General features: G+C 45.3%; 1 protein-coding gene and 1 non-coding gene across 2 annotated transcripts in view; one reads left to right on the plus strand and one right to left on the minus strand.

The window, feature by feature from the left end:
- The first annotated feature begins 5,400 nt into the window (after nucleotides 1-5,400).
- Nucleotides 5,401-24,715, plus strand: part of APMAP (adipocyte plasma membrane associated protein) — a 30,605-nt gene continuing 11,290 nt past the window's right edge. The window contains exons 1-4 of the mRNA XM_014857972.3: nucleotides 5,401-5,631; nucleotides 11,870-11,986; nucleotides 17,331-17,446; nucleotides 23,618-23,710. Coding sequence (XP_014713458.1) covers nucleotides 5,540-5,631; nucleotides 11,870-11,986; nucleotides 17,331-17,446; nucleotides 23,618-23,710 — 418 coding nt within the window. The 5' untranslated portion in view covers nucleotides 5,401-5,539. The remainder of the gene's footprint in view (nucleotides 5,632-11,869; nucleotides 11,987-17,330; nucleotides 17,447-23,617; nucleotides 23,711-24,715) is intronic.
- On the minus strand, nucleotides 22,841-22,942 carry LOC123277476 (U6 spliceosomal RNA). The gene has a single exon (XR_006514427.1). It is a non-coding gene; the product is annotated as a U6 spliceosomal RNA (small nuclear RNA).

Below are 24,715 nucleotides of genomic sequence, written 5' to 3' on the forward strand. Positions count from 1 at the left end.
GGGGAGACTGGGGACACCTCATGCCAGAGGCAAGCTGTGACCCTCCAAACACACCACCTGAGGGCTCCATCATGGTGGCTGTTGCTCACATGAAGCTGAAGCCCCCGCCTGCACCAGTCTTTGTTCCAACTAGTGGAGAAGGAGTTGGTTAGTGCCCCCAGGACCCGCACCAAAGGGTGCCAGCCATGGCCAAGGAGGTGATAATACAGAGGGCGAGACTCCTGCTCTAAATGAACCCAGAAGTAGAAAAGGGAAGAAAGCTGGATGTTGGCTGTCCTAGTACATTACTAACCAATCGTAAGTACTAAAGAGCTTAGAAAACCTGTTGGAACAGTCAGCCTGCCAAGTTCTCTTGCAACAAGGTGGGATTTTCTTGGTAAGAGCCACCAACTGGGTAACCCTGGGCTGTCAAGTCCCCCTGCTCCTGAAGGCCCACACTTCTGCCAAGCAGCCTCCTGGATGAGCAGACACACCTTGGGCTGATTCCCTTCTCAAAGAAGGACATTACCTCACCCAACCATATATCTCTTTATTCCTAAGAGTCAAGGAAACACTTCACGCTGATAAGTATGTACACGTTTGTTCAAAAAGGCAGAGCAGGAATCACCCAAAGAGAAATGATTAGCTGCTTTCAAGAAATGGTTTCTGGGTGCAATGAAACAACAGGTTAATGAGTGACCCAAGCCAACCATGAAATGTCAGTGTTAAGAGTCCCCAGGGAATAGTGGAGCTGGCAAGTTCACTTTTCAACAGAGAGAACAATTACAAACGTCCATGCACATGGCAGACACTGACCGCCGAATATCTTTCCTACTGAGTCTGGGTTGACCTTAAGAATTCTCTTCATTAGGGCAATTAATGTAGTTTTCTCCAGTCAACCTATGTATAATCCTCACCTCTATCCCTACCTGCTTTTCGCTGGGGCAGACATCATTCAATGTGCTGGTCCTGCCCTGCTCACACTGATACTGCCTAGTCTCCTGTCTTGGTGAATGTTCAGCGGTCCATGGGATCTTGTCGTCTAACACAGATAATCAGTCAGGCTTGGGCACTTTACCAAAGTGGGGAAAACCAGATTCTCAGTCCAGGCATTTGGACTTGGGACAAACAGACTGTAGTTACTTGGTGTGGGAAACTTGAAATGGAAAGTAATGGAGAGCTGGGCTTGAGGCAGTCATTTTCTGCCATGCGCATGTCAAGCAGAGAATGCTGGCATATCGTTATGGAACGCATTCAGGTGCAAGCACAAACTGCTCAGTTGACAGTGGCTCAAATGCACAAGGGACTGTTTCCCTCATGTAACAAGAAGCCCAGGGTAGGTGGCTGCTGGCAGTGGGTCAGCAACTCAATGGTCCCACCAAGGACCTAAGGTTTTCGGTTCTGTGTGTTCTTTTTTTATTTTTTTTTATTATTTTTTTTTTTAAAGATTTTATTTTTTCCTTTTTCTCCCCAAAGCCCCCGGTACATAGTTGTAGTATTCTTCATTGTGGGTTCCTCTAGTTGTGGCATGTGGGACGCTGCCTCAGCGTGGTCTGACGAGCAGTGCCATGTCCGCGCCCAGGATTCGAACCGACGACACACTGGGCCGCCTGCAGCGGAGCGCGCGAACTTAACCACTCGGCCACGGGGCCAGCCCCTCTGTGTGTTCTGTTAGGCCTCAAGTGTCACCACAGTCATAAGACACTGCTGCCACTCTAAGCATAACTCTGCAGTTCAAGGCAGGAGAAGAAAGGGCAGGGCCAGTACCATCTCTCTCTTTTACAGGAAAAGCAAAAACTTTCCTAGAGGTCAAAAGATTTCCTAGATTTCTGCTTTTATCTCACTGCCCCAGAACCCTGCCTGTGACCACCTTAGCTTTAAAAGCTGGAAAAGTGACCATCTATCTTTTCTGGCTCTACAGCGGGGGGCAACAAAAGAGAAGGGGGCCAGTCAAATACCAGGGATTGCGGCAGAATCACGGAAAGAATGCAGAGACAAAAGGCTACAAGGCATCAGGCAGGTGGAGAGGAACTTTGCTCCTGTTTCTCTAGGCCCTCGCCCCAGTTCCTGCGAGGCCTGGCTATCCTTTCTGCACCGGAGTTCCATAAGATATCCCCATATCTTTCCAATAAATCCCTCCCTCATCTTAAACTGGCTTTTGCGGATGCGTTTTTGGCAAATGAATGATCTCTGGAATGCTTATTCTACTGTGAACAAGCTAGTCTACATTCTTTTTTTTTTGAGGAAGATTAGCCCTGAGCTAACTGCTGCCAATCCTCCTCTTTTTGCTGAGGAAGACTGGCCCTGAGCTAACATCCATGCCCGTCTTCCTCTACCTTTTTATACGTGGGATGCCTACCACAGCATGGCTTGCCAAGTGGTGCCATGTCTGCACCTGGGATCGGAACCAGCGAACCCCGGGCCACCAAAGCCGAATGGGCGAACTTAACTGCTGTGCCACCAGGCCGGCCCCTAGTCCACATTCTTTAACTTTCTTCTTTCCACTGTCCCACCTGAGCTGAAATCAGAGCTTCCCATAACAGCTTAGCTTGACACCCTGTTCAGAGCAAGCCCCTGCTTCTCCCGCTTTCCCGGATTCGGGGCAGGGAGGACGGCTCAGCCTAGCTCTGCTCCTCTTTGGCCCTTTCAGACGATTCTTCTTCCTTGATTACTCATAACCTTGCAGTTTACCGGATCACCACCCCTTGTTGACCAATTCCTGGGCACCCCACATTTCCCTCTTAGCCTGTTGCTTCTCCTTCCCCATCCCCTCAATCTGTCCCTTATAATCTTACTTGTCTAAGACCTGGTTCACTGGTCACTCCCACCTAACGGGACTCTTTCCTCACAGCCCCCAAGGCACTGTTTTGTGGCACTGTTTTATATTGATTATTCTGCTTCTTATCCCCCCTCCCAGACTGTAAAGTGCCTGCAGGCTGGTGCACTTTATCTCACCTTTGTTTTGTCACAGCACTTAGCTGAGTACCTGGAAGGCTTTCAGGAGATACCTGCTGAAGAAACAGAAACAGCATGGGATTGGGAAAAAGCACTGGTTTCTGGTTTTAGTGGTGAGGGCTTCCCAGCATCACTGTCTCTTCTTCCATGCTGTCAGAACCCTGATTTTGTTGGGAATAAATGCCCTCTGTGTGGGCCAGAGTTTCAATGGAAACCTGCCTGATCACTAGTCTCGAGGTGGGGGTTGGGGGGGTGCGCATGGGTTCTGGTTGGTCCAACCCAGTGGTTCTCGATCAGGGGTTATTTTGCCCCCCTGGGGACACTCGGCAATGTCTGGAGACATTATTGATTATCAAAACTAGGTGGGATACCACTGGCATCCAGTGGGTGGAGGCCAGGGATGCTGTTAAATATCTTACAATGCACAAGACAGCTGCTACCTGCCTCCCCCAACAAATAATTATCTGCCCCCAAATGTCAATAGTGCTGAGGTTGAGACACCTGGTCTAACCAATCATAGTGGTTCCAGCCCCCTGCCAATAACTGGGTGGCAGCTAGGCTGGAGTGTGGGGTGGGGGTACTGAGAACTGGAACAAACCACAACTAGCAAAGCAGACCTCACCATGACTTGCAAACAGAAAAACAGTACTAAACCATGCCATACAACACAATGATCTAAATTCAGATCACACAACCAGTTTAGTTCATTCAGACCATGTACTCAGAGATAAGACCACAAGCTGATCTCTAATAACTCCGCACGGACTCATGTGTTCCAGAGATAATAAGACCACTGACTCCTGTAGTGAGTCTCCTAGTTTACAAATTGTGACCCATCTGGGCCAAGACCATCTGTGACTAACTCCAGCCCCAAACCCCACAAGGAACCTTCCATAACTCCCCTATCTTGAGGAGCCTTGTGGGTCCTCTGGGGTATTCCTTTGCTGCAGCAAGTTCAAAATACCTAACTTTATTATGATTATTTTCTTTTTGACATATATTCCTGGCTGTTTTCGGTTGGTGGGCTTTAACACTGGGCATGGAATAGCAATAGCCCCAATTCAATGTCCTAAGTCCTAGAATCGGGATGTGTTCATTAGGCTTTAGAAACAAAGATGTTCAGCTTGAGAAATTAGGAAAGTATTTTCAGCAGTGATACCTGAAGTGGGTCCCAAATGATAAAAATGGTTTTGGCCAAGCGGAGGTGAAGGGAGGCATATCAGAGGAAGAAGGAACAATACAGACAAAGGGAGAAAGGCATAGAATTAGAAACAGCAAGCAATCCTGAGTGTCTGAAACATGGGATACAGGGCAGGAAGGATAATTCAGACAAGTAGGAAGGGGCCAATCACACAGTACTGTTAAAACCATCCCATACAGACTGGTTGTATTAGACAGGGAATGAAGTGAAATGTTACCAAGGCCTGAATTACAACCTAGGACCCCTGCAGAAGTGGATTTACATAAGAACTCTTCACCTCCCTCCTACTGGTTCTTCATCTTGTCTTATGGGACAGTCACATGTGACTCTAGTGCCATCTAGCACGGAGAAGGGTACTGGCACGTTTGCATCAGGAAAGCCTTCAGGCGCAATAAGAATATCAGTTCTTAATATACCGCATTTTGAAGATGCCTTTTTAGAGATGATGCAAAGTAACAGGACTTAGTTTCTTCTGCCTGGAAATCCTCCTGTTTCTTCCCCAAACCCTACTCATCTTTCAGATCCTTCATCTGTCAGATGCATTTAGTGCATTTAAAACTTTACATTTACTTTCACAATGATCTGCTTAAAGTCGACTCCATCATTAGTTTAACTACCCTGAGGGAGACTGTCTGTGGATTTTGCTCACCATCATCTCCCAGCACCTGGAAGTACACCTGGGGCACCAAAATCCTGTCAAAGAACGAACTGATGACTGCTTCATGCTTTCTTGGACTTTATCTATCGTAATTAATGATAGTTTCTATTTACACCCCGGCCTTTACTGCTAAGGGTTATCCTTTCATAAACTTTATCAAATGTCTGTTTAACACAAATATTTAATACTCAACATCTGGCCCTAACCACAAGGACAACACTGTCTAGCCTAAGTTTCCCCCTTAACCGGATCGGTTTGGAAAAGTCAGATAACTCTCAGGCGGGGGTGACTGCACTCTCCACCTCCAAGCACAGGAGCTCATTGCTTCCCCGCTGCCCGAAGGAACCGGGGGCTCCGTCACCGCGCCCTCCTCTCTGGGACACGAACCCACAGCTCGGTCCCGCGCGCCGGGCGACGCAGCCTGGCGGGGCAGCGGGGAGCGGAGGGCCGGGGGCGCCGCTGCGGGGCGCACTGCGGGCACCAGACGCCTCACCGCTCGTTCGGCTCGGTCCCGAGCCCCGCGCCGACTCCAGCCGCCCGGGCAGAGCAGGGAGGCAACGTCCGGGGCCCGCCCGCCCAGCGGCCGGAAGGGGCGGGGCAGGATCACGTCACTTCCGTGCGCAGCCGAGAAGGTGCTGGCGGCGGGGAGGCGGGGCCGGCTCTGCGCGCGGCCAGTTCGGAGCCAGCGGTGCTCCGGTCGGGTGGTTGGCTGCTGGTGGACGGTGGGCGGCAGTGGCGCCCGCGCCATGAGCGAGGCGGACGGGCTACGGCAGCGCCGGCCTCTGCGGCCGCAGGTGGTCACGGACGATGGCCGGGCCCCAGCGGCCAAGGACGGCAGGTAGGCAGAGCCCGCAGCCCTGGGCCGCGAGCGGCGGGCGCCCTCCTAGCCCCGACGGCGGCGGTCCCGGCCGCGGGCACAGCTCCTCTTACCGCGGAGGAAACGCTCCCACCAGCGGGGGCACCTGCCGGGCCCTGCACCTGCCGGGCCCTCCGGGCGTTGTTGCAGCCTGCTTCCCAGGCCCTCGGGTCCCCCGGCCGCCTCGCGCCGCCCGCGCCCCCTCCTTCCCCTCACTCCCGCCCACCTTCCAGAGCGGTGCTTCCCCGCTGGTCCTTTGCTCCCCCTTCACCTCCGTGCTGTCCTTTTGGCTCACCTTATCCCGGGGGCAGCCTCCTGGCCACGGCCCTGCGCATCCCCGCCCCCCGCTCTTCTTTTTCTGAAGGGAGATCCGAAAGCATCTTGTGGTAATATTTGACCCCGGGGCCAGTGGACGGGCGGGAATATGCTCCGTATGTAGTGCGGACTAGGGTGACCAACCATCACTGCTTTGCCCTGGGCTCAGGGGTTTGCAAGGACGTGGGGCTTTCAGCGCTAACCCTGGGCAAACCGAGACAAGTTGGTTACCCTTTCACTGTGGATGTTGGGAAGTCATCATCTGCTGATGACTGAGGAGCCTTTAGGGATGGACATGCCAGGACTGGCCGTGCTCTGCTGCAGAAACCATGAAAACAAGGCATTGCTGTATGAGCTTTTATATGAAGCATGAAAGTGCCCCTGGCCCTGCATTTGTCAGGAGATGCGGTCATTTGAAGACCTGGGTGTACAGTACCTGAGGGCACTTGTTGGACGGGCCCAGCTCTCAGCGGCTCCTCGGACACTCCTGGCCCCAGGGCAGAGGCGCACAGTTAATTAAATTGTTTTTCACTTTCTCTGTGGGGATTTCCGACTTAATGGCACGGTAAATTGAATGTTCCACAGTCGTCCTCTGCTGCTGATCTTTCCTAGTGTGTCTTTCACGTGTTTAAGATAGTTTGACTTCCCTGTCCATGAACATTGTTCTTACTTTCCTGTTTCCCTCTTTCTCTTATTTGTTTGATCTCTTTTCTATATAATCTGAAGTGATGTCTTTTAAAGTGAGGTCTTGTCACCCACTTCCCTTTCTACATTTATTATTATAAGTCTAGAGTTGTTTTTTCTTAGTTTTCTCATGCGATTCTCCTCTTTTTCATTTCTTTTGTGGTCATTTCTAGTAGTTCATCTAATTACCTTCTTGGTTATCTTAAAAGTTGAGGGTTCCCTATAAGACAGGAAAGCATTGTGTAATTGTGGGTGAAGTAAAGGAATCGGAAGGAAGTAGAAATGTGACAACTGTAGAATACACTACATGTGCTGCAGGCTAAAGAGAACCTTGAAAGAGCTATTGTTCCGTTAACAGAACAGAAGTGGGACAACAGATTTTAGTGGCAGGGGCACCTAGTGATACCTTGATTGGTCTCCTGGCTCTTGACACGAAAGGTGGTGTTAGCTCTGTTTTACTGATGAGGTCGATGAGGTCTATGTGGGTGAAGGGGTTTATATAGTTACAGAGTAATGGAGGCAAGAGAGACTTGAAAATGAATGAAGAAGGGTAGAATTGGTGGCTGAACAATGATGGAGCACCATATTTTTAAAATTATGCTTTGGAAATAAGGTTTTATGCCAAAGCGTTGAATTTCTGTGTTTGAGCTATAATGGGGGAATTTGGTCATTAAATCCTTTTATTCAGTGTGGAACGTAGATGAGCTAAGCACTTTTAACATACCAGAGCAAGGTTATAATTATTATCATTTGGCATCAGTTTCCACAAGTGCTTTAGAAACTTTATTGACAGAATGATTGTAATGCTGAAGTGATTCCTTTTTTTGGAATATAATTCTGTCTGGGAAGAGAGAAGAGCTGTTACTAATATCCATCTGTTTAGGAGTGAAGAGCAAATACAGCAAAAATTTGACAGCTGCTTTTTCAGTCTACTTCTAAAAGATATTAGACTAGTTAAAAATCTCTACTCAGTCCATTTTCCTTTTTCCTTTTTAAGACTGAAGAGTACGAAAGGCAGTGTGGAGGAACGGATGGGGCCGTCATAAGTTCATGAAGTCATGAGGAGTCAGGAATCCGGAGTTTTTTTCTTAGCTTTTCCCCGGGGTGTATGTTTTCAAATGCCTCTTTTAACTTGTTTGTTGTTTATTTTCAATGCTAAAATGAAGACATCTGCAGTCTAGGATTATTATTATTTGGCATCTATTTCCCCAAATGCTTCAGTTTCAAAGCATGTGAAAATGAACAAATTCAAGGTGCAGTCACTTAAAAAGACTGTGTTTGTTGTTGTTTGACTTTCTTAGGTTCCAGGGAATACCTGGACACCTGAGGTTCTTGTCCCATGTGGATTTGGGGCTAACAGGTTTTCCATGAAACTCACAGTTTCTTTTTAATCTCATGGAGTCTGTTGGTCAGGACTTCAGTCCATGACTTGAGGCCCTTGTGTCCTGTGTGCAGAAGGGGTTAGAGAACGCCCTTGAGATTAGGCTGGTGAAATGATAGGATAGGATTTTGAAATCAGGCTGAGCTAACAGTGACTGTCAAATCCTGTTGCATCACCATGATTGCTCTCTTGCCCTTAGAGGCTGTAAGAAATTTCAGGGTGCATATGTCCTCAAGGAGGTGAGCATTGCTTGGGGCTCTTCCAAGAGATTGGGGCAAACAAGTTGATTCCCCTGACGGCACCTGGGAAGGAAGTTTCCAGCCTTTCTGGATGCGTCAGCACAGACTGGGAAGGAGAGTGCGATGGGAAGGTGTGGCACTTTGTCAGTGAAGATGGATAAGGCTAAATGGATAAAGCTAAATAGTGCTTTGTTTAAGTTAAGATCAGGCAAATGTGCAGAGGCAGGGGCAGACATGGAGGAAAGGCAGAGTTGTAGTTGACTGTGAGTTTTCTGGAACCAGCTGTGAGATGGGTCTGCCAAAGAGTTAATGAACTTTGGGCTAAAGTAAGTGCAGTGCCCAGAGCACTCCCACCCAAGGCACTCTGTTCCCCCTGACAGTCATAGACTCACATGCCTTCAGGGGAGCTGCAGTCCTGCTCCCTGCCATTTGCTGAGTGCCTTTCTTGTGTTCCAGGCCCTGGTCTCAGAACTGCACGTGCATCAGTCACATTGGTTCTCACACCAACCTGGTGTGGCTGGGTCTGCAGCAAGTGTGGGCACTGAGGAGAAGAGGAGAGTGCACGCCCCTGTGAAGAGTGGATACTGCTGTGCAGCTGCCCCGCAGCTTTGGGTTTTATAGGGGCAGATCTCCCACTTTTTGAAGTGAAGCTGGAAACCCAGATTTTTATGTGAAATCCCCTTATTTTTCAGTTTTGGCGAATAAAGCCATTTTGTGGAATGATAGCTTATGGTTTAGGCTAGAGCTTTGCTTTGAGTTCTGGGCACCACATTTTGTGGGGGACTTTGACAAACTCTGAAACAACCAGGAGATAATGTTCTGCAGGCCACACCAACTCAGAAGCTCCCGCAGGACGGGGATGCTTCACCCGGAGAAGAGAGACCCGAGGCGGTGTGACGGCAGGCATCAGTTCTAGGGAGAGCTGTCAGGGAACTCGAGGGTTTGCTGCTCCCGAGGGCAGAACTGGGCTCAGTCACCGTGAGCAAGGGCAAAGCGTGTTTCCCAGAACACGTTGTGTGGGATGACCTGAGCAGCCAAGGTTCCCTGAGTAAAAGAATTATGGCAGTGCTCGATGTTCTGGCGTTGGTGGATGTCCCCCATGCGTGCTGGCGGGTACTTCCTCGGCCCTCGGGACTGTGTGGGATCTGTCCCCGCCCCTGAGCTGTTCTAGCAGCTTCCCCTCACTCGCTCTGCCATGACCTCCCTGATGTGGTCACTCCACCTCTGTGGTCAAGGTTTGGAAATGGGGACTTAGAGTTAAACAGCCCATTAAAGCGTGTATTCTTTTTTAACACCTTTATTGAGGTATAATTCACATACCATAAAATTCACCCATTTAAAACGTCCAATTCAGTGGTCTTTAGTGTGTTCACCGAGTTTTGCACCAATCACCACAATCTAAATTTAGAACATTTTCATCACTAACTTTTTTTTTGAGGTGAAATTCATGTAACATAAAGTTAACCACCTCAGAGTGTACAGTGATATTTAGTGTTGGGTGACCGCTAGTTCTCTAGTTTCAAAACTTTTTCATCACCCCATGAAAACACCTTATAACCGAAAGTAATCGCTCCCCATTTCCCCTTTCCACCCAGATGTTCATTAGTGGATGAGTGGATAGACCTATTGTGGTATAGACTTGCGATGGAATGTTATTGAGCCGTAAAAGCAATGAATTGTTGATATGCACCGCGGCTTGGATGAACCTCAAAACATTATGCTGAGAGAGAGAAACCACTTTCAAAAGGTCATATATTGTGTGATTCTTTTTATATGAAATGTCCAGAATAGACATATTACCGTTAGCTTTGCAGACAGTGTTTCAAACCCCAACTCTGAGGTCTCTAGGTCTGGGCATCCCCTCCCTGTCCTCTTGTCCTCGGCAGGGAGCATTGCTAATAGTGACTGCAGGCCTTGGGTCAGACCTGGCCCTCAATCATGTCTTCCAGTTCTGGCGGTGGGCTTGGGGCAAGCCACCTGTGCCCTTCTCTGCTGTCATTTGTAAAGCAGAGAGATACATAGTTCTGCTTAGTTACCCACGTAAAGCACATTGCCTGGCAGGTTCCTGTTCTCACTGTTTTTATCATTACTCTTTTCATGGTCCTTGCCCCTTTCCCTGCTGCAGACCCCTCGGGTTGCACTAGCCTGCTGTCGTGTCAGGTTCATAGCTCATCAGTGCCATATATGCATTTTCATACTCTGTATTCTTGTACCCTTGACCGGCATAAGTCAGTCACATTAGAAGAAAGCTGTGTGGCCCTGGTATTTGGAGACAGGGCTGGGAGGTAGGGGTTGGCCTGATATTTCCCTTTGCGGTCGCCTCTCTTCTTCCAGGAGCTTGGCTCTCTTGGCCTCTCCTAGCCCAGTCTTTGGGACCTGGACCACCTCCTTTCCCAGCTAGCAAAAAGGGTAGAGACTGACAACTTGGCATTTTACCTGGCTGGGGGTGGGTTTTGAACTCTTATGAAAAGGAAGTTAGGGACAAAATTTGTTTTTGGAAGGTTATTAGAAGGAAAATAATCACAGATTAGGATTCTCAATAGCAAAGGGGAGATGTCAAAGGAAAAAAGAAATGGTTAGCACTATCCCCTATGCCTGTCCTGCTCTGTCTGGAGGAGAAAGTAGCAAGGAGAAACCAGGCCACACCTTCAGCTCTGCTGGGAAATGTTCTCAGCTAAATGTCCTGGTTCATCCTTTACAAGTTCTGCTTTCCACGTCACTGCAGGACACAATTCAGCCAAGCTTTCTGCCACCATATATCAAGGATATGCTTTCCTCCAGTATCTAATAACTTGTTCCTGACATTCTTCTCAGCCCTCATCAACAGCGCCCTCAATGTCCATAATTCTGCTAACAGTCTCTTCCTGACAATTTAGATATTTTCTAAGATGATATATGTTTTCTCTGCCGTGCTCCTCACTTCATTCTGAGCCCTCGCTAGCAGAGCCTTTAACATCCATGTTTCTACTAACAGCCTGTTCAAGGAAATCTAGACTGTTTCTATCCTGCTCCTCAAAATTCTTCCATCCTCCACCCACAGCTGATTCCAAAGCTGCTTCTACATTTTTACATATTGTTACAGCACCACCCCACTTCTGCTTCCATTGGCTCCATGAATTTGTCTCTGTCTCTTTTATCCACAAAACCTGAGATCTTAGGGGCACACAGAACTGAGTGTTGCTGCCTTGAATGTATGTACTAGGAAATAGGGGCCTTTGGGGGGACACCTGTCTTGTCTGTAGATGAGTGTGTCTTCTTTTCCTCAGGGCACCTCTTTCTCTTGTTACTTTTTGTGTTCATCCATTCTTTGAGTTTGCCCCCTTTAAAACTCTGCTAGAGGAGTCCAGATACAGCCTAACATACTGTCTGGAAAACAACTGATAAGAGTATTCCACTCAGCTGGAAGATTTTAAAAAAAGAACAAAGGTGTGTTTGCCAATGCTAGTAAACAGTGCTGCAGTTTAATCAGAAGCCACAAAGGTTGGCAGCCTCGTGGTGGGGAAACTGGGTAAGAGGCTGTATGCTGGAGGGGCTTCCAGACTAGCTGAGCTCATCCCCTTCTGAGCTTCTGCTGATGACCTGTGTATCTTCTTTCTGGCAGCTCCTTTAGCGGCAGAGTTTTCCGAGTGACCTTCTTGATGCTGGCTGTTTCCCTCACTGTTCCCCTGCTTGGAGCCATGATGCTGCTGGATTCTCCCATAGATCCACAGCCTCTCAGGTGAGCTGCCCCAGAATGCTTGGGAGTGGTTGCTCAACACAATATGATAGGCTGATGGGCCTGCCCTGTGGCCTAGTGGTTAAATTCAGCGTGCTCTGCTTCTATGGCCTGGTTTGGTTCCTGGGTGCAGACCTATACTACTTGGCTGTCACTTTGTCTGTCAGTGGCCATACTGTGGTGGCGGCTCACATACAAAAAAGAGGAAGATTAGCAGTGGATATTAGCTCAGAGTGAATCTTCCTCAGCAAAAAAATAAATAAATACAAATAAAAAATATATATATAATAAACTGAAATAATTTCTAGCATATTTAAACCAATCTGGTCTGAAAGGTAAGTAACTATGAGAAACAGAGATTTGTGATTTGTTTAGTGCCTGTCTTTTATGTGGTATGAGATGTTACATAGAAAATATATATGGTGGTCCATGGTATTGCTTCAAAAACAAAACTGTACAAACCTAAAATAAAAATCAGAAAAAACCCGAAAAGAGAAATTTAAGTATTAGAGATAATTAACCTGAATTCATTTGAAGTGGCAAAAGCACACACAAATGAAGCTTAAGTTTAAGTTACGTTGTTTAAATTTTCTAAGTAACAGATTGAAAAAAACTAGTGTTCTATTTTTGTCAAGTTACCATTTATCAGTGGGAATCTATGAGTAATGCAGTCTATTATAAATTGAAAGAAAGAGTATATACCTAGAGGTGCCATGAAATGTATTCATGTTTGTAATACTAGTAATATAGAGCCAGGCTCTTACTGGTGTGATTTATGATATTGTCAAGCTGGTGCAGGAAGGTTGTGCAGTCTGGTTCAGTAAGTTCCCTTTTCCTCTTGAAACTGCCCAGGGTGGGTGAAGCTATCTGAAGTTTATTTATTTATTTTTAAAGATTGGCAGCTGAGCTAACAACTATTGCCAATCTTTTTTTTCCCCTTCTACTTTTTCTCCCCAAATCCCCCCAGTACATAGTTGCAGGTCCTTCTAGTTGTGGCATGTTGGATGCCACCACAGCATGGCCTGATGAGCAGTGCCATGTTTGTGCCCAGGATCCGAACCGGCGAAACCCTGGGCCATCAAAGCAGAGCATGTGAACTTAACCACTTAGCCACAGGGCCAGCCCCATGAAGTTTATTTTAAGAGAGTTAGGCTTTAAAAACTTCGGATAAGAACCATGTCTCATTATAGAGTAAATATAGCATACACAACTGAATAATAGTGTTTTGTAAATAAAAATTAAGGCTTTATGTTGGATTCAATTCACTGAAAGTGTATTCAGCACCTCCTATGGTTGATACAAAGAAGACACTTCTGATCTTAGATTGACATATGTGTACAAGAGTCACCTTTGTGTTGTTGGATTTAGAATGACTAAAGATATAGGGTGCTGTAAGCACAGGATTAGCTCAGTGTAGATTGAGAGTCGGTGAAGCCTGTGTGCTCTGGACTCACAACAGTGTTGGCTGTGTAACTCCTGGTGTGCCAGTGTGCCCTAGCATGTGTCTTTCTGCCTGAACTGCACCTAAGGACATACTGCCTGTCCTCTCCAGGGAGGCTCCCAGGACACGTTGAGGGGAGTGGCCTCTTGCTAACTCCTCTCGACGTATAGAAGGATGCAGCTCAGCCCATCTCAAATAGAAACTGGCCTGGGCCTTTCTGGATAATCCAGTTGACGAGGTGGGTGTGAACTCTCCACAGCTGGAGATGAAAGCCTGGGCTGAGGAGCTAGCCTTGGAAAAGAGGAGGAAAGCAGAGAGAGAAGGTGAAGATCAAACTGTTGGGTTGGCGGGGGACGGATGGAGCTTCAGTGACTGAAGACCTTTGATCTCAGTAAAGGTGAATTTATGTTGGAAAGAGTGGTGAAGAAATTCAGAGGAAAGATGAGTGTGTACTCCTGACCAGAAATTGAAGGGAAATATGGCCCAGTAAGGAGTTGAAGTTGTACGAAGTGAGTTCTGTTTGTGGAGTAGATGAGCCCAATGAGGAAGGAAGGAGAAACCCAGAGAAGCTAGCGTGGCTGACTGGGATCTCTCCCGTGGACTCAGTTTTAGGGAATGACTTGCTTAAAAATTGGAAGCATGGGCCCCCAAAATGCAGAGCCAAAAGCAGAGGACTGGCAGAAAGTGTAAGAACAGAAATAAACTGAGGTTTGGGGAAAATGCTGTGACAGCAGCAGGAAGGGCTTCTTTAAAACTCTGTTCAGAACAAAAAGAGCAAGGAAGTGGGAAACCCATGTCTGGGGCAAGTGGTACAGTATTGAGGAGGACAGAAAAGCAGAGCTCCCGGCTTCTGCTCTGCCTCAGTCATCTCGGTCAACGCAGAGGTGGGGCGAAATGGTAAACAGGATCAGGCTAACTGGCAGAGCGGGAGGTCAGCTGGTGGATTTGGGGAAGAGGGGAGTCTGTCTCCAGGGCGCTGAGTGACCTCCTTTGAGAGCTTAGACCACGCTTAGGAAACTGAGAAATCAGAGAGAACAGACACACCAGGAGTGTGGCAGGAGACAGAGGGGTGGAAACACTTACAGGTGGATTATTATGCAGATAGTTTCAGTTCCGGGGAGCAAAGTTACTGGGAAGCTGCAGGGCTTTGCCAAAAACCTGCTGTGCAAAGAGACCTTCTTTTCCTTGTTTGGAAGGTTGGAGGGCTGTCAAAGACACATATGTGACATCCTGATTTCTGGAGGATGTTGACCACGACTTTCAGGATGCATTTCAGGACACATGGAGTTAGTGGAATTAATGAGTTAACAGGAGTTGATAAGAGGCAACAGGAGTTCACTGGCTTTGACAGGAGTCTGCCGGGCCTGGTGGCCGTGGAGTGCTATTTGGGGTTCCTGGAGTGGCTCTTGCTTGCTGCTTCTGCTGCCCAGCTGAATCAGTGGGGGCCCTTTCTTGCCCGGCCTTTGCATTTTCTCCTGAGTTGTCATCTTGTCTCTTTATTGAGATGGTACGCAGGCTCTTTGTGTGCAGGGACAGTGCTTGATATACCCATTAGTTTGACTACAAAAGTTTCTTGAGGACTTCCTGTGTGTAGGGAATCAGGCAGGGTCTAAGGAGTGGGTGGGAGGAGGTGGCTGAGTACAGGTGTGCCGTCCTCTCTCCCCACACTCTATGTGCTTGTCTATGTTGTTGTATCTTCACATGTAGGTACCTTGGGAAGTGTGACCTTCCCAGGGTCAGAATTTGAACCCAGGTGTGTCCATCTCCATAGCCCAGGCTCTTTTCACAAAAGCATGCAGGTTGCAGTCCTGCTCTCCTCCTTTGAAATAAAACTTCTAGTTAAGCCAAGAGTGTTTTTTTAAGCAGGTAGAAAACCATGATTAGGAGGCAGGGTAGAGAGTTAAGGAGGGGAATTTAATTCAGGGGCTGTCGTGCTGACTCAGAGAGGGTGGCAAGGAGGGAAGTGCTTTGCTGGGCAGGGCGAGGGTGGCAAGGCAGAGAGCTTTTCCATCATTCCACATCCTCAACTGCACCCCCTCGGTTCTCCCACTCTTACTCTGGGGAGCTGGCTAGGAAACTGCCTGGCTGGAGGGCAAGGTGAGGAGGGAGTTGGGAGATATCACCCCACCCCTTCCCTTCCACAGTGTGCATCGGGAGCCTCCTGTGTGCCAGGTGTTTGGGATACAGCAGTGAAAACCAGACACAAATCCCTGGTCTCATGGACTGTGTGTTTAGAGGGGACAGATAAACATTGAACATAACAGAGATGTGAGAAGCTGAAAAGTCCTACGGACAAAAGAGGGTGGGTGGGGTAGGAGCTCTGGCTTTTGGGGGTGGTGTTGGTTATTGCATTGGGTAGTTGGAGCAGGCCTCACTGGGAAGGTGAGGATGGAGGATACAGCAGTTCGAGGACTTAGATGGGAGATGCCTCGTGCTGAACCAGCAGGGAGGGGTGGGAGTGGAGGCTCAGTGAATAAGGCAGAGACAGGCGAGAGAGGTGATGGGCCAGACTGTGTAGGGCCAAGAGCCACTGCAAGGGCTGGCTCTGGGTGAGAGGGGGCCGTTGCAGGTCTTTGAGAGACAAATGCCATGACCTGAGTGTATTTCACAAGGCTCACATGGGCTGCTGGATTGAGAAAAGACTGTAGAGGACAAGGGAGGAAGCAGGGAAGAGAAGATGGTGGCCTGGAGCAGGGTGATAGCAAGGACATGGGGAGAAGAGGTTTGGTGAGGTGTCTTTTGAAGGTGGCATTAGCACGATTTGCTGGTGGACTGGGAGAAACAGCGTATTTACCTGTGAGTGGGAAGGACCCATGGAGAGGGAAGAGTTCCTGGAGCTGTTTCTGTGTGAGGGGAGGGATCCAGGGCCCAGTGGAGGCTGGCTTCAGAGGGAAGCCAGGATGAGCACTGAGTGACAGCTGGGAGGCACAGTGCGCCTGTGCTGTACGGTGAGGCCGTGGCACCAGTCCCAGGATAGTCACCTCTAGTTTCTTCTTTCTTCTCCTTGAAGCAGGAAGCAAGTCTGTATTGATACAAATAATCCATAACCAACCTATAAATCAGAATTGGGGTGAGTTTATTATGAGCCAGAGTGAGAATTATAACCCAGGAAGGCCTTAGAAGGCGTTCCAGAGAAGCATGGATTTCAGTACAGTCTTAAATCTTTTCAGAACAAAGAACATATGTTAAATGCACCCAGGATGCATTTGCATCAGCACTTGAAAGAGGTACTCAGTTGCAAATTAGTAGGTCCACATGACCCTGACTTTGGGGAAGGGGCTAATCTGGGCATTACCAGTAGGGCTATGAGGGGAAGAATGCATTCTTAAGAGAGTACATTATTTAATGGTTAAGCAGATGTGCAATGTATGTCTGATAGGCCCTAACTCAGGCTTTTTAGTTTAAGCTGAATCAGTTTTGAACTCGAATAGTTACCCTGTATGTCTGAATATGTGAAAATCTCTTGTCAGCTGTGAAATGGTGACATGGCTCCCCTCCATCTTAGTTGGACTTTAATGGCTGGGCAGCCACTGGGAAGGTAAACACCAGGGGGTGTGAATCAGAGGGTGTGTGGAGGTCTAACTTGCCATGAGCGTGAGGCATTGGATGGCTGATGAGGGACTCAGTTGGCAGAGGCCCCGGGGTGCTCTCAGGTGGCAGGCGATTGCCAGGTTTCTTGCATTAGCCATATTATATTTTCATTTTTGTTTTGTGCCATGACCTTTCCTGATATCCTGGAAAGTTTTTTTCTTGATATTTGTGTTTCTGGCATCTAAGGATGTTTTATAATGTGCCTTCTTTATCAAAGAAGGGGGAGTTACACATGTACATCCTTGTAGGTCCTCAGGAAACACTTTCTTCATGTATTTTTAGTAGGAAAATCCTTATGATTGCATTATTTTACAGCTTCAAAGAACCTCCTCTCTGGCTTGGTGTTCTGCAACCAAATACGAAGTTACGACAGGCAGAAAGACTATTTGAAAATCAACTGACTGGACCAGAGTCCATAGCAAATATTGGGGGTAAGTAAGCCTCTGGGACTGCAAGGCTGTCTGTTATGGGGTGGCAGATTCCGTGGGAGCAGCCATACTGGCCCCCTGCTCCTGGTGGGGGAACCCTGGCCATCATTCTTAGCTGTGGGTGCCTCTGCTTGTCGCTCTCTCCAAGCTGCAGGCCACTTTAGTCGGGGCAATTTTGACTTCATGTCTGTGGAGCGCTTTATTCTCCTCAAGGTGTTGGACCCATTAAAATGAAAGGAAAAAGGACAAATGGTGTTTAGTTCGTTTATCAAAGTCAGGTAAGTATTACTTGGCAGTTTGTATAGATTTCACTTTTGAAAAGAATAGGAATGATTTTCAATATTTCCACTGTTCTTTGTTTTTTTTAAAGTTCACTTTGGTGGGTACATTAAGGGTAACTGTCTGCTTCACAGTTTCCCAAACCTGAGAACTAGAATTGGGTCTAGTTCTAATTCTGGAGTCTCTGCTTACCTGGAGCAAGGCATTTTCTGTTTGTTAGAATGAGAATTAAGCTTAGGAATCAAAAGATACAGTTAATGAAAAGGTTGCTGGACTTAAAGTGGTGTGAGGACTTCTGAACGGTTTTCCTCAGCACACCGATCGTCGTTCCACAGTACAGTATGTTTTCTGGGGAGTGGTTATGGACATGTGTATCCAGCGGACTTCTGTTTTATCTTGAAGAGGGCAGGTCAGGGCCGGCCCTCTGGTGGTGTTGACCAGCTTCGCTTTCCCAGCCCTGCTGCCCAATGCCCGACCTAAGGACTGGTGCGTTTATGCAATTGTTTCTTTGTTTGGCTGGTGTAGGTACTTCATAATAGAACTTTGTATTTCTCTTAAGAAGACATTGACATTTATTAATAAATTTCACAAATTTTGTTTTTTGGTGAAAAATCAAATATTAGTATTTAAAACTGGACCTTCGGCGAGTTAAAGTCATCTTTTTTTGGTTAATCTCTCAAAGAGAATGCTTTCCTTTCTTTTTCCTTTCCACTTGGCCTGACATCTCATTGTGTTCTGTTACCATGTCTCCCCTTTTTCTCTTTGGAGCTAGTTATTATCTTGGTGACATTTCTGGGTAGGCATAGTAGGGACTTCTCTGGTTACTGCCCTGTGGGGGTGAACCACAGAAAGGCCTCCAGGGCCCTGCTGCTTCTGCCTCATTTAGAAGTTGTTGTGGGGGACAGCTGGCCTGTGACTGACAGGAGGCACGAGCCTCAGGAGGGTGCTGGGGTTTGGACACATGTGCAGTGACTGTATCCACCATCATAGTGTCATACAGAGTTGTCTCACTGCCTTAGAAACCCTCTGTGCCCGTCTGGTCATCCCTCCCTGCCCCGTCCCTGGCAACTGCTGATCTTTCACTGCCTCCATAGCTTTGTCTTTTCTAAAATGTCGTATGGTTGGAATCACAGTGTGTAGTCTTCTCAGATTGGCTTTTGTCACTTGTAATATGCATTTAAGGTCCGCCATGTCTTTTCAGTTTTTGTGTAGACTTTTATTTTCAACTCATTTGTGTAGGTACCAAGGAGCACAATTGCTGGATTGTATGGTAAGAGTATGTTTAGTTTTGTAAGAAGCCTCCAAACTGTCTTCCAAGTGGCTGTACCATTTTGCATTCCCCCCAGCAATGAATGAGAGTTCCTGTTACTCCGCATCCTTACCAGCATTTGGTGTTGTCGGTGTTTTAGATTTTTGGCTATTCTAATAGGTGTGTAGTGTTATTTCCTTGTTTTAATTTGCATTTCCCTAATGACATATGATGTTGAGCATCTTTTTCTATGCTTGATTGCCTTCTCTATATCTTCTTGTGGTGAGGTGTCTTTTTAAGTCTTTTTGGCCATTTTTTAAATTGGATTGTTCATTTTCTTACTGTTAAGGATTGAGTTTTTTGTATATTTTGGATAACAGTCCTTTATCGGATGTATCTTTTGCAAATATTTTCTCCAAGTCTGTGGCTTATCTTTTCATTCTCTTGACAGTCTTTCACAGAGCACAAGTTTTTAGTTTTTTTCTTTTCTGTTTATTTTGCTGAGGAAGATTCGCCCTGGGCTAACATCTGTTGCCAGTCTTCCTCTTTTTTTGTGTCTGAGCCACCACCACAGCATGGCCACTGACAGATGAGCAGTGTAGGTCCATGCCCGGGAACTGAACCTGGGCCGCTAAAGTGGAGTGTGCTGAACTTAACCACTAGGCCACCAGGGCTGGCCCAGAAGTTTTTAGTTTTAACGAAGTACAGCTTATTAGTTATTTCGTCATGGATCATGTCTTTGATGGTGTATCTAAAAAATCACCACCACACCCAAAGTCACCTAAATTTTCTCCTCTGTTATCTTCTAGGAGTTTTATAGTTTTGCACTTTATATTTAGGTGTGTGGTTTTTGAGTTAATTTTTGTGAAGGGTGTAAGGTCTGTGTCTGGATTCATTTTTTGCATATGGATGTCCAGTTGTTCCAGCACTATTTGTGGAAAAGACTATCTTTGCTCTATTGTATTGCTTTTGCTCCTTTGTCAAAGATTGTTTGAACATATTTATGTGAGTCTTCTGCTGGACTCTGTTCTGTTGCAGCCATCTGTTTGTCTGTTCTTTTGCTATTACCACGTTGTCTTGATTACTGTAGCTTTATAGTAAGTCTTAAAGTCTAGTACTGTCAGTCCTCCAGCTTTGTCCTTTTCAGTATTGTGTTGGCTGTCCTGGATCTTTTGCTTCTTCGTATAAACATTAGAATCAGTTTGCAGATATCTACAAAATAACTTGCTGGGATTTTGATTGGGATCGCTTTGAATCTATAAATCAAGTTGGGAAGAACTGACCCCTTGACAATATTGAATCTTCCTATCCCTGAACATGGACTATCTCTCCATTTGTTTGGTCCTTTGATTTCTTTCATCAGAGCTTTGTAAAGTTTTCCTTATATAGATCTTATACATATTTTGTTATATTTAGACCTAAATATTTCATTCATTCTTTTGGATGCTAGTGTAAATGGTATTCTGTTTTTAGTTTCAAATTTCACTTGTTCCTTGCTGATATATAGGAAAGTGGTTGACTTTTGTCTGTTGTTCTTGTATCTTGCAACCATGCCATAATCACTCATTAGTTCCAGGAGTTTTTTGTTGTTGTTGATTCTTTGGGATTTTCTATATAGACAATCATGTCATCTGTGAACAAAGACAGTTTGATTTCTTCCCTCCCAATCAGGATACCTTTTATTTCCTTTTCTTGTCTTAATGCATTATCTAGGACTTCCAGTACAGTATTATAAAGGAGTGATGAGAGGGGACATCCTTCCTTTATTTCTGATCTTAGTGGGAAAGCTTCTAGTTTGTCGCCATTAAGTATGATGTTAACTATAAGGTTTTTTGGGTAGATATTCTTTATCAAGTTGAGGAAATTCCCCTCTATTCTTAGTTTACTGAGTTTTTTTTTTTTTTTTATCATGAATGGGTATTAGATTTTGTCAAATGCTTTTTCTGTATCTATTGATATGATCATGTGATTTTTCTTTAGCCTGTTGCTATTGTGGATTACTTAATTGATTTTCAAATGCTGAACTAGCCTTGCATACCCGGGATAAATCCCACTTGATGAGGTGTATAATTCTTTTTCTACAATGTTGGATTTGGTTTGCTAATATTTTGTTGAGGATTTTTGCATCTTTCTTCATGAGAGATATTGGTCTGTAGTTTTCTTGTAATGACTTTGTCTGATTTTGTTATTAGGATAATGTTGACTTCATAGAATGAGTTAGAAAGTATTCCTTCTGCTTCTATCTTCTGCAAAAGATTGTAGGTTATTGGTATCATTGCTTCCTTAAATGTTTGGTAGAATTTATCAGTGAACCAAACTCAGCCTGGTGCTTTCTGTTTTGGAAGTTTATTAATTGGTGATTTATTTCTTCAATAGATACAGGCCTATTCAAATTGTCTATTTCTTCTTGTGTGAGCTTTGGCAGATTGTGTCTTTCAAGGAATTGGTACATTTCATCTAGATTATCAAATTTGTGGCCATAGAGTTGTTCATAATATTCCTTTATTATTCTTTTAATGTCTGTGGGGTCTGTACTGATGTTCCCTCTTTTATTTCTGATATTGGTAATTTTCTGTATTCTCTTTTCTTGTCTTAGTTAGCCTGGCTAGAGGATTATTAATTTCATTGATCTTTTCAAAGAACCAGCTTTTGGAGTTACTGATTCTCTCTATTGATTTCCTGTTTTCAATTTCATTCATATCTGCTCTAATTTTATTATTTCTTTCTTCTGCTTACCTTGGGTTTAATTTGCTCTTCATTTTCTGGTTTCCTAAGATGGAAGCTTAGATGGTTGATTTTAGATCTTTAATTTCTCTGTAAGCACTGCTTTAGCTGCATACCACAAATTTTGCTAAGTTGTATTTCCATTTTCATTTAATTCAAAATGTTTTTAAATTTCTCTTGAGATTTGTTCTTTGAACAGTGTGTTATTTAGAAGTGTGTGTTGTTTAATCTCCAAGTATTTTGGTATTTCTAGCTGTCTTTCTGTGATTGACTTTTAGTTTAATTTCATTGTGGTCTGAGAGCAGACATTCTATGATTTCTGTTCTTTTAAATTTGTTCAGGTGTGTTTTATGGCCCAGAATGTGGTCTCTCGTGGTCAATGTTCCATGTGAGCTTGAGAAGAATATATATTCTGCTGTGTTTGAATGAAATAGTTGATAGATATCAATTATATCCAGTTGACCGATGGTGTTATTGAGTTCAACTCTGTCTTTACTGATTTTCTATCTGCCAGACCTGTCCATTTCTGATAGGGGTATGCTGAAGTCTCCTACTCTAATAGTGGATTTTTCTCTTTTTCCTTTCAGTTCTATCAGTTTTGCCTCACGTATTTTGACGATTTGTTATTAGGCACAGACATGTTAAGGATTGCTATGTCTTTTTAAGAATTGACCCTTTATCATTATCTTCTTTATCCCTAATAATGTTCCTTGCTCTGAAGTTGGCTCTGTTTGAGATTAATATATCTGCTCTAGCTTTCTTTTGTTAAGTGTTAACGTGGTATAATCTTTCTCCATCCCTTTATTTTTAATCTATATGTGTCTTTATATTTAAAGTGGGTTTCTTTTAGACAAGCTATAGTTGAGTTTTGTTTTTTTTGATCCACTCTGTCAGTCTCTGTCATTTTATTGGTGTATTTGGGCCATTGATGTTTAAAGTGATAATTGATATAGTTGGATACTATCTACCATATTTATTACTGTTTTCTGTTCATTTGCTTTTTTTTGTTCCTAATTTTGTCTTCTGCTCTGACTTTTGTAGTTTCAATTGAGCATTTTATATGATTCCATTTTCTCTCTTAGCATATGAGTTATACTTTTTAAAAATTTTTTAGTGGTTGCCCTAGAGTTTGTAATATACATTTTAAAAATATGGAAGATTTCACAAATGTGCACGTCATCCCTGTGCAGGGTCATGCTTGTCTCTGCATTGTTCCCATTCTAGTATGTGTGCTGCTGAATGAGCACATAATATGTTCTAGTTTTATCCTGAGGGGCTTCCTAGCAGCTCTTCCCTTTTAGGTGGATATGATCAGCACCAGCAGTAGACACTGACGTAAGGGAGACACTGATGTGTGCCCCTGAGTGCTGAGTGTCCGCCCGAGAGTCCATGCTCTTTTTTTTGTTTGTTTTTAAAGATTTTATTTTTTCCTTTTTCTGCCCAAACTTCCCTGGTACAGTTGTTTATTTTGGGATGTGGGTGGTCCTAGTTGTGGCATGTGGGATGCCGCCTCAGTGTGGCCTGATGAGTGGTGCCATGTCTGCGACCAGGATCCAAACCAGCAAAACCCTGGGCCGCTGAAGCAGAGCATGCAAACCCAACCACTTGGCCACGGGGCCGGCCCCTCATGCTGTTTTCAGAGTAGAAAATCTTCACAGTTTTTATTGCTAACTGGTATCTGCTGCATCCTTGCTGCAGTGTCAGGTTCAGGCCCACACACTGATTGACTGGGCCCCCGTAGTTTAAATGCTGCATGATTTAAGGACTTTTTGTTCTCAGGCATCACTTCTTCATCTTCAGAACTGCCATTTCCTCTCTAGAGATAAAAACACAAGCCACTTCTGTTATAGAAGAAGGTGGTATGGTCATAGTTCTTAGACTAACCCAGTAACACTCTTATTCCTTTTTATTTTTTTAAACAGATGTGATGTTTACTGGTACCATGGATGGCCGTGTTGTAAAACTTGAAAATGGTGAAGTAGAGACCATCGCCCGGTTTGGTTCGGGCCCATGCAGTAAGTCAGTGACAGTCCCCCCTGATGTTTGTCTCTTCCAGTCATTCATAAAGGTGGTGAATGGCCATGTGGAACTTCATTTCCCTTGAGGTCAGGTTCCCCCTTGGAGAAAAAGAGCCCCTGACCACTTGGCAGATAGAGCCTGACTTGGGTGTTACGAATTCTTCATTTGCTCTGTGGTCCCTGGACCTCAGGGTGCCTGATTGTCACCTTGCAGGCACAGTTTCCCAGTTAGGTAATGGCCGTGGCGCCTGCTAGTTGCTTCATGGACCCCACCCCTTACCGTTGCAGAGGACGTGTTGTCAGGGTGCTGCTGTAGAAAAGCAGTGGCTTTGTCATTACTTGGATGCTTAAATGTGATTTCTGCATTGGCTTCTCAGGAATCTCAGCAGTGTCATTCAAAGCAACGATGCTCTTAAGTCACTCAGATTTTAGAAAACTAGAGTAGAAGAATCTCACTGTTTAAAAACTGGTAGCCCACAGACTTATTAATTGTCTTTTTTTTTTTTTTTTTTTTTTGAGGAAGATTGGCCCTGAGCTAACATCTGCCACCAGTCCTTCTCTTTTTGCTGAGGAAGACTGGCCCTGAGCTAACATCTGTGGCCATTGTCCTCTACTTTATATGTGGGATGCCTGCAACAGCATGGCTTGATGAGTGGTATATATGTCTGTGCCTGGGATCCGAACCAGCGTACTGCAAAGCAGTGTGAACTTAACCACTGTGCCACCAGGCCAGCCCCTGTCATTTTTTAATAGCTAGAATGTTTTTGTAAAAATGATGCACTTTCATTGTGAAATGTGAACAACATGAAGGTACAAAGAAGAAAGTAAAAATCACCTCAGAGTCTTCTCAGCTGTAACTTACTAACATTTAAATGAATTACTTTTTAGATATCTTTCGTTCATGGATACTCCCATCCACATATGGTTTTATGTAATGGAATCATACTCTATGTTTGGTTATTTAACCTGCTTTTTCCACTCTGTATTTTGGTCATAAGTGCC

This window comes from Equus asinus, chromosome 15 (assembly GCF_041296235.1).
Source record: "Equus asinus isolate D_3611 breed Donkey chromosome 15, EquAss-T2T_v2, whole genome shotgun sequence".
Lineage (NCBI taxonomy): Eukaryota > Metazoa > Chordata > Mammalia > Perissodactyla > Equidae > Equus > Equus asinus.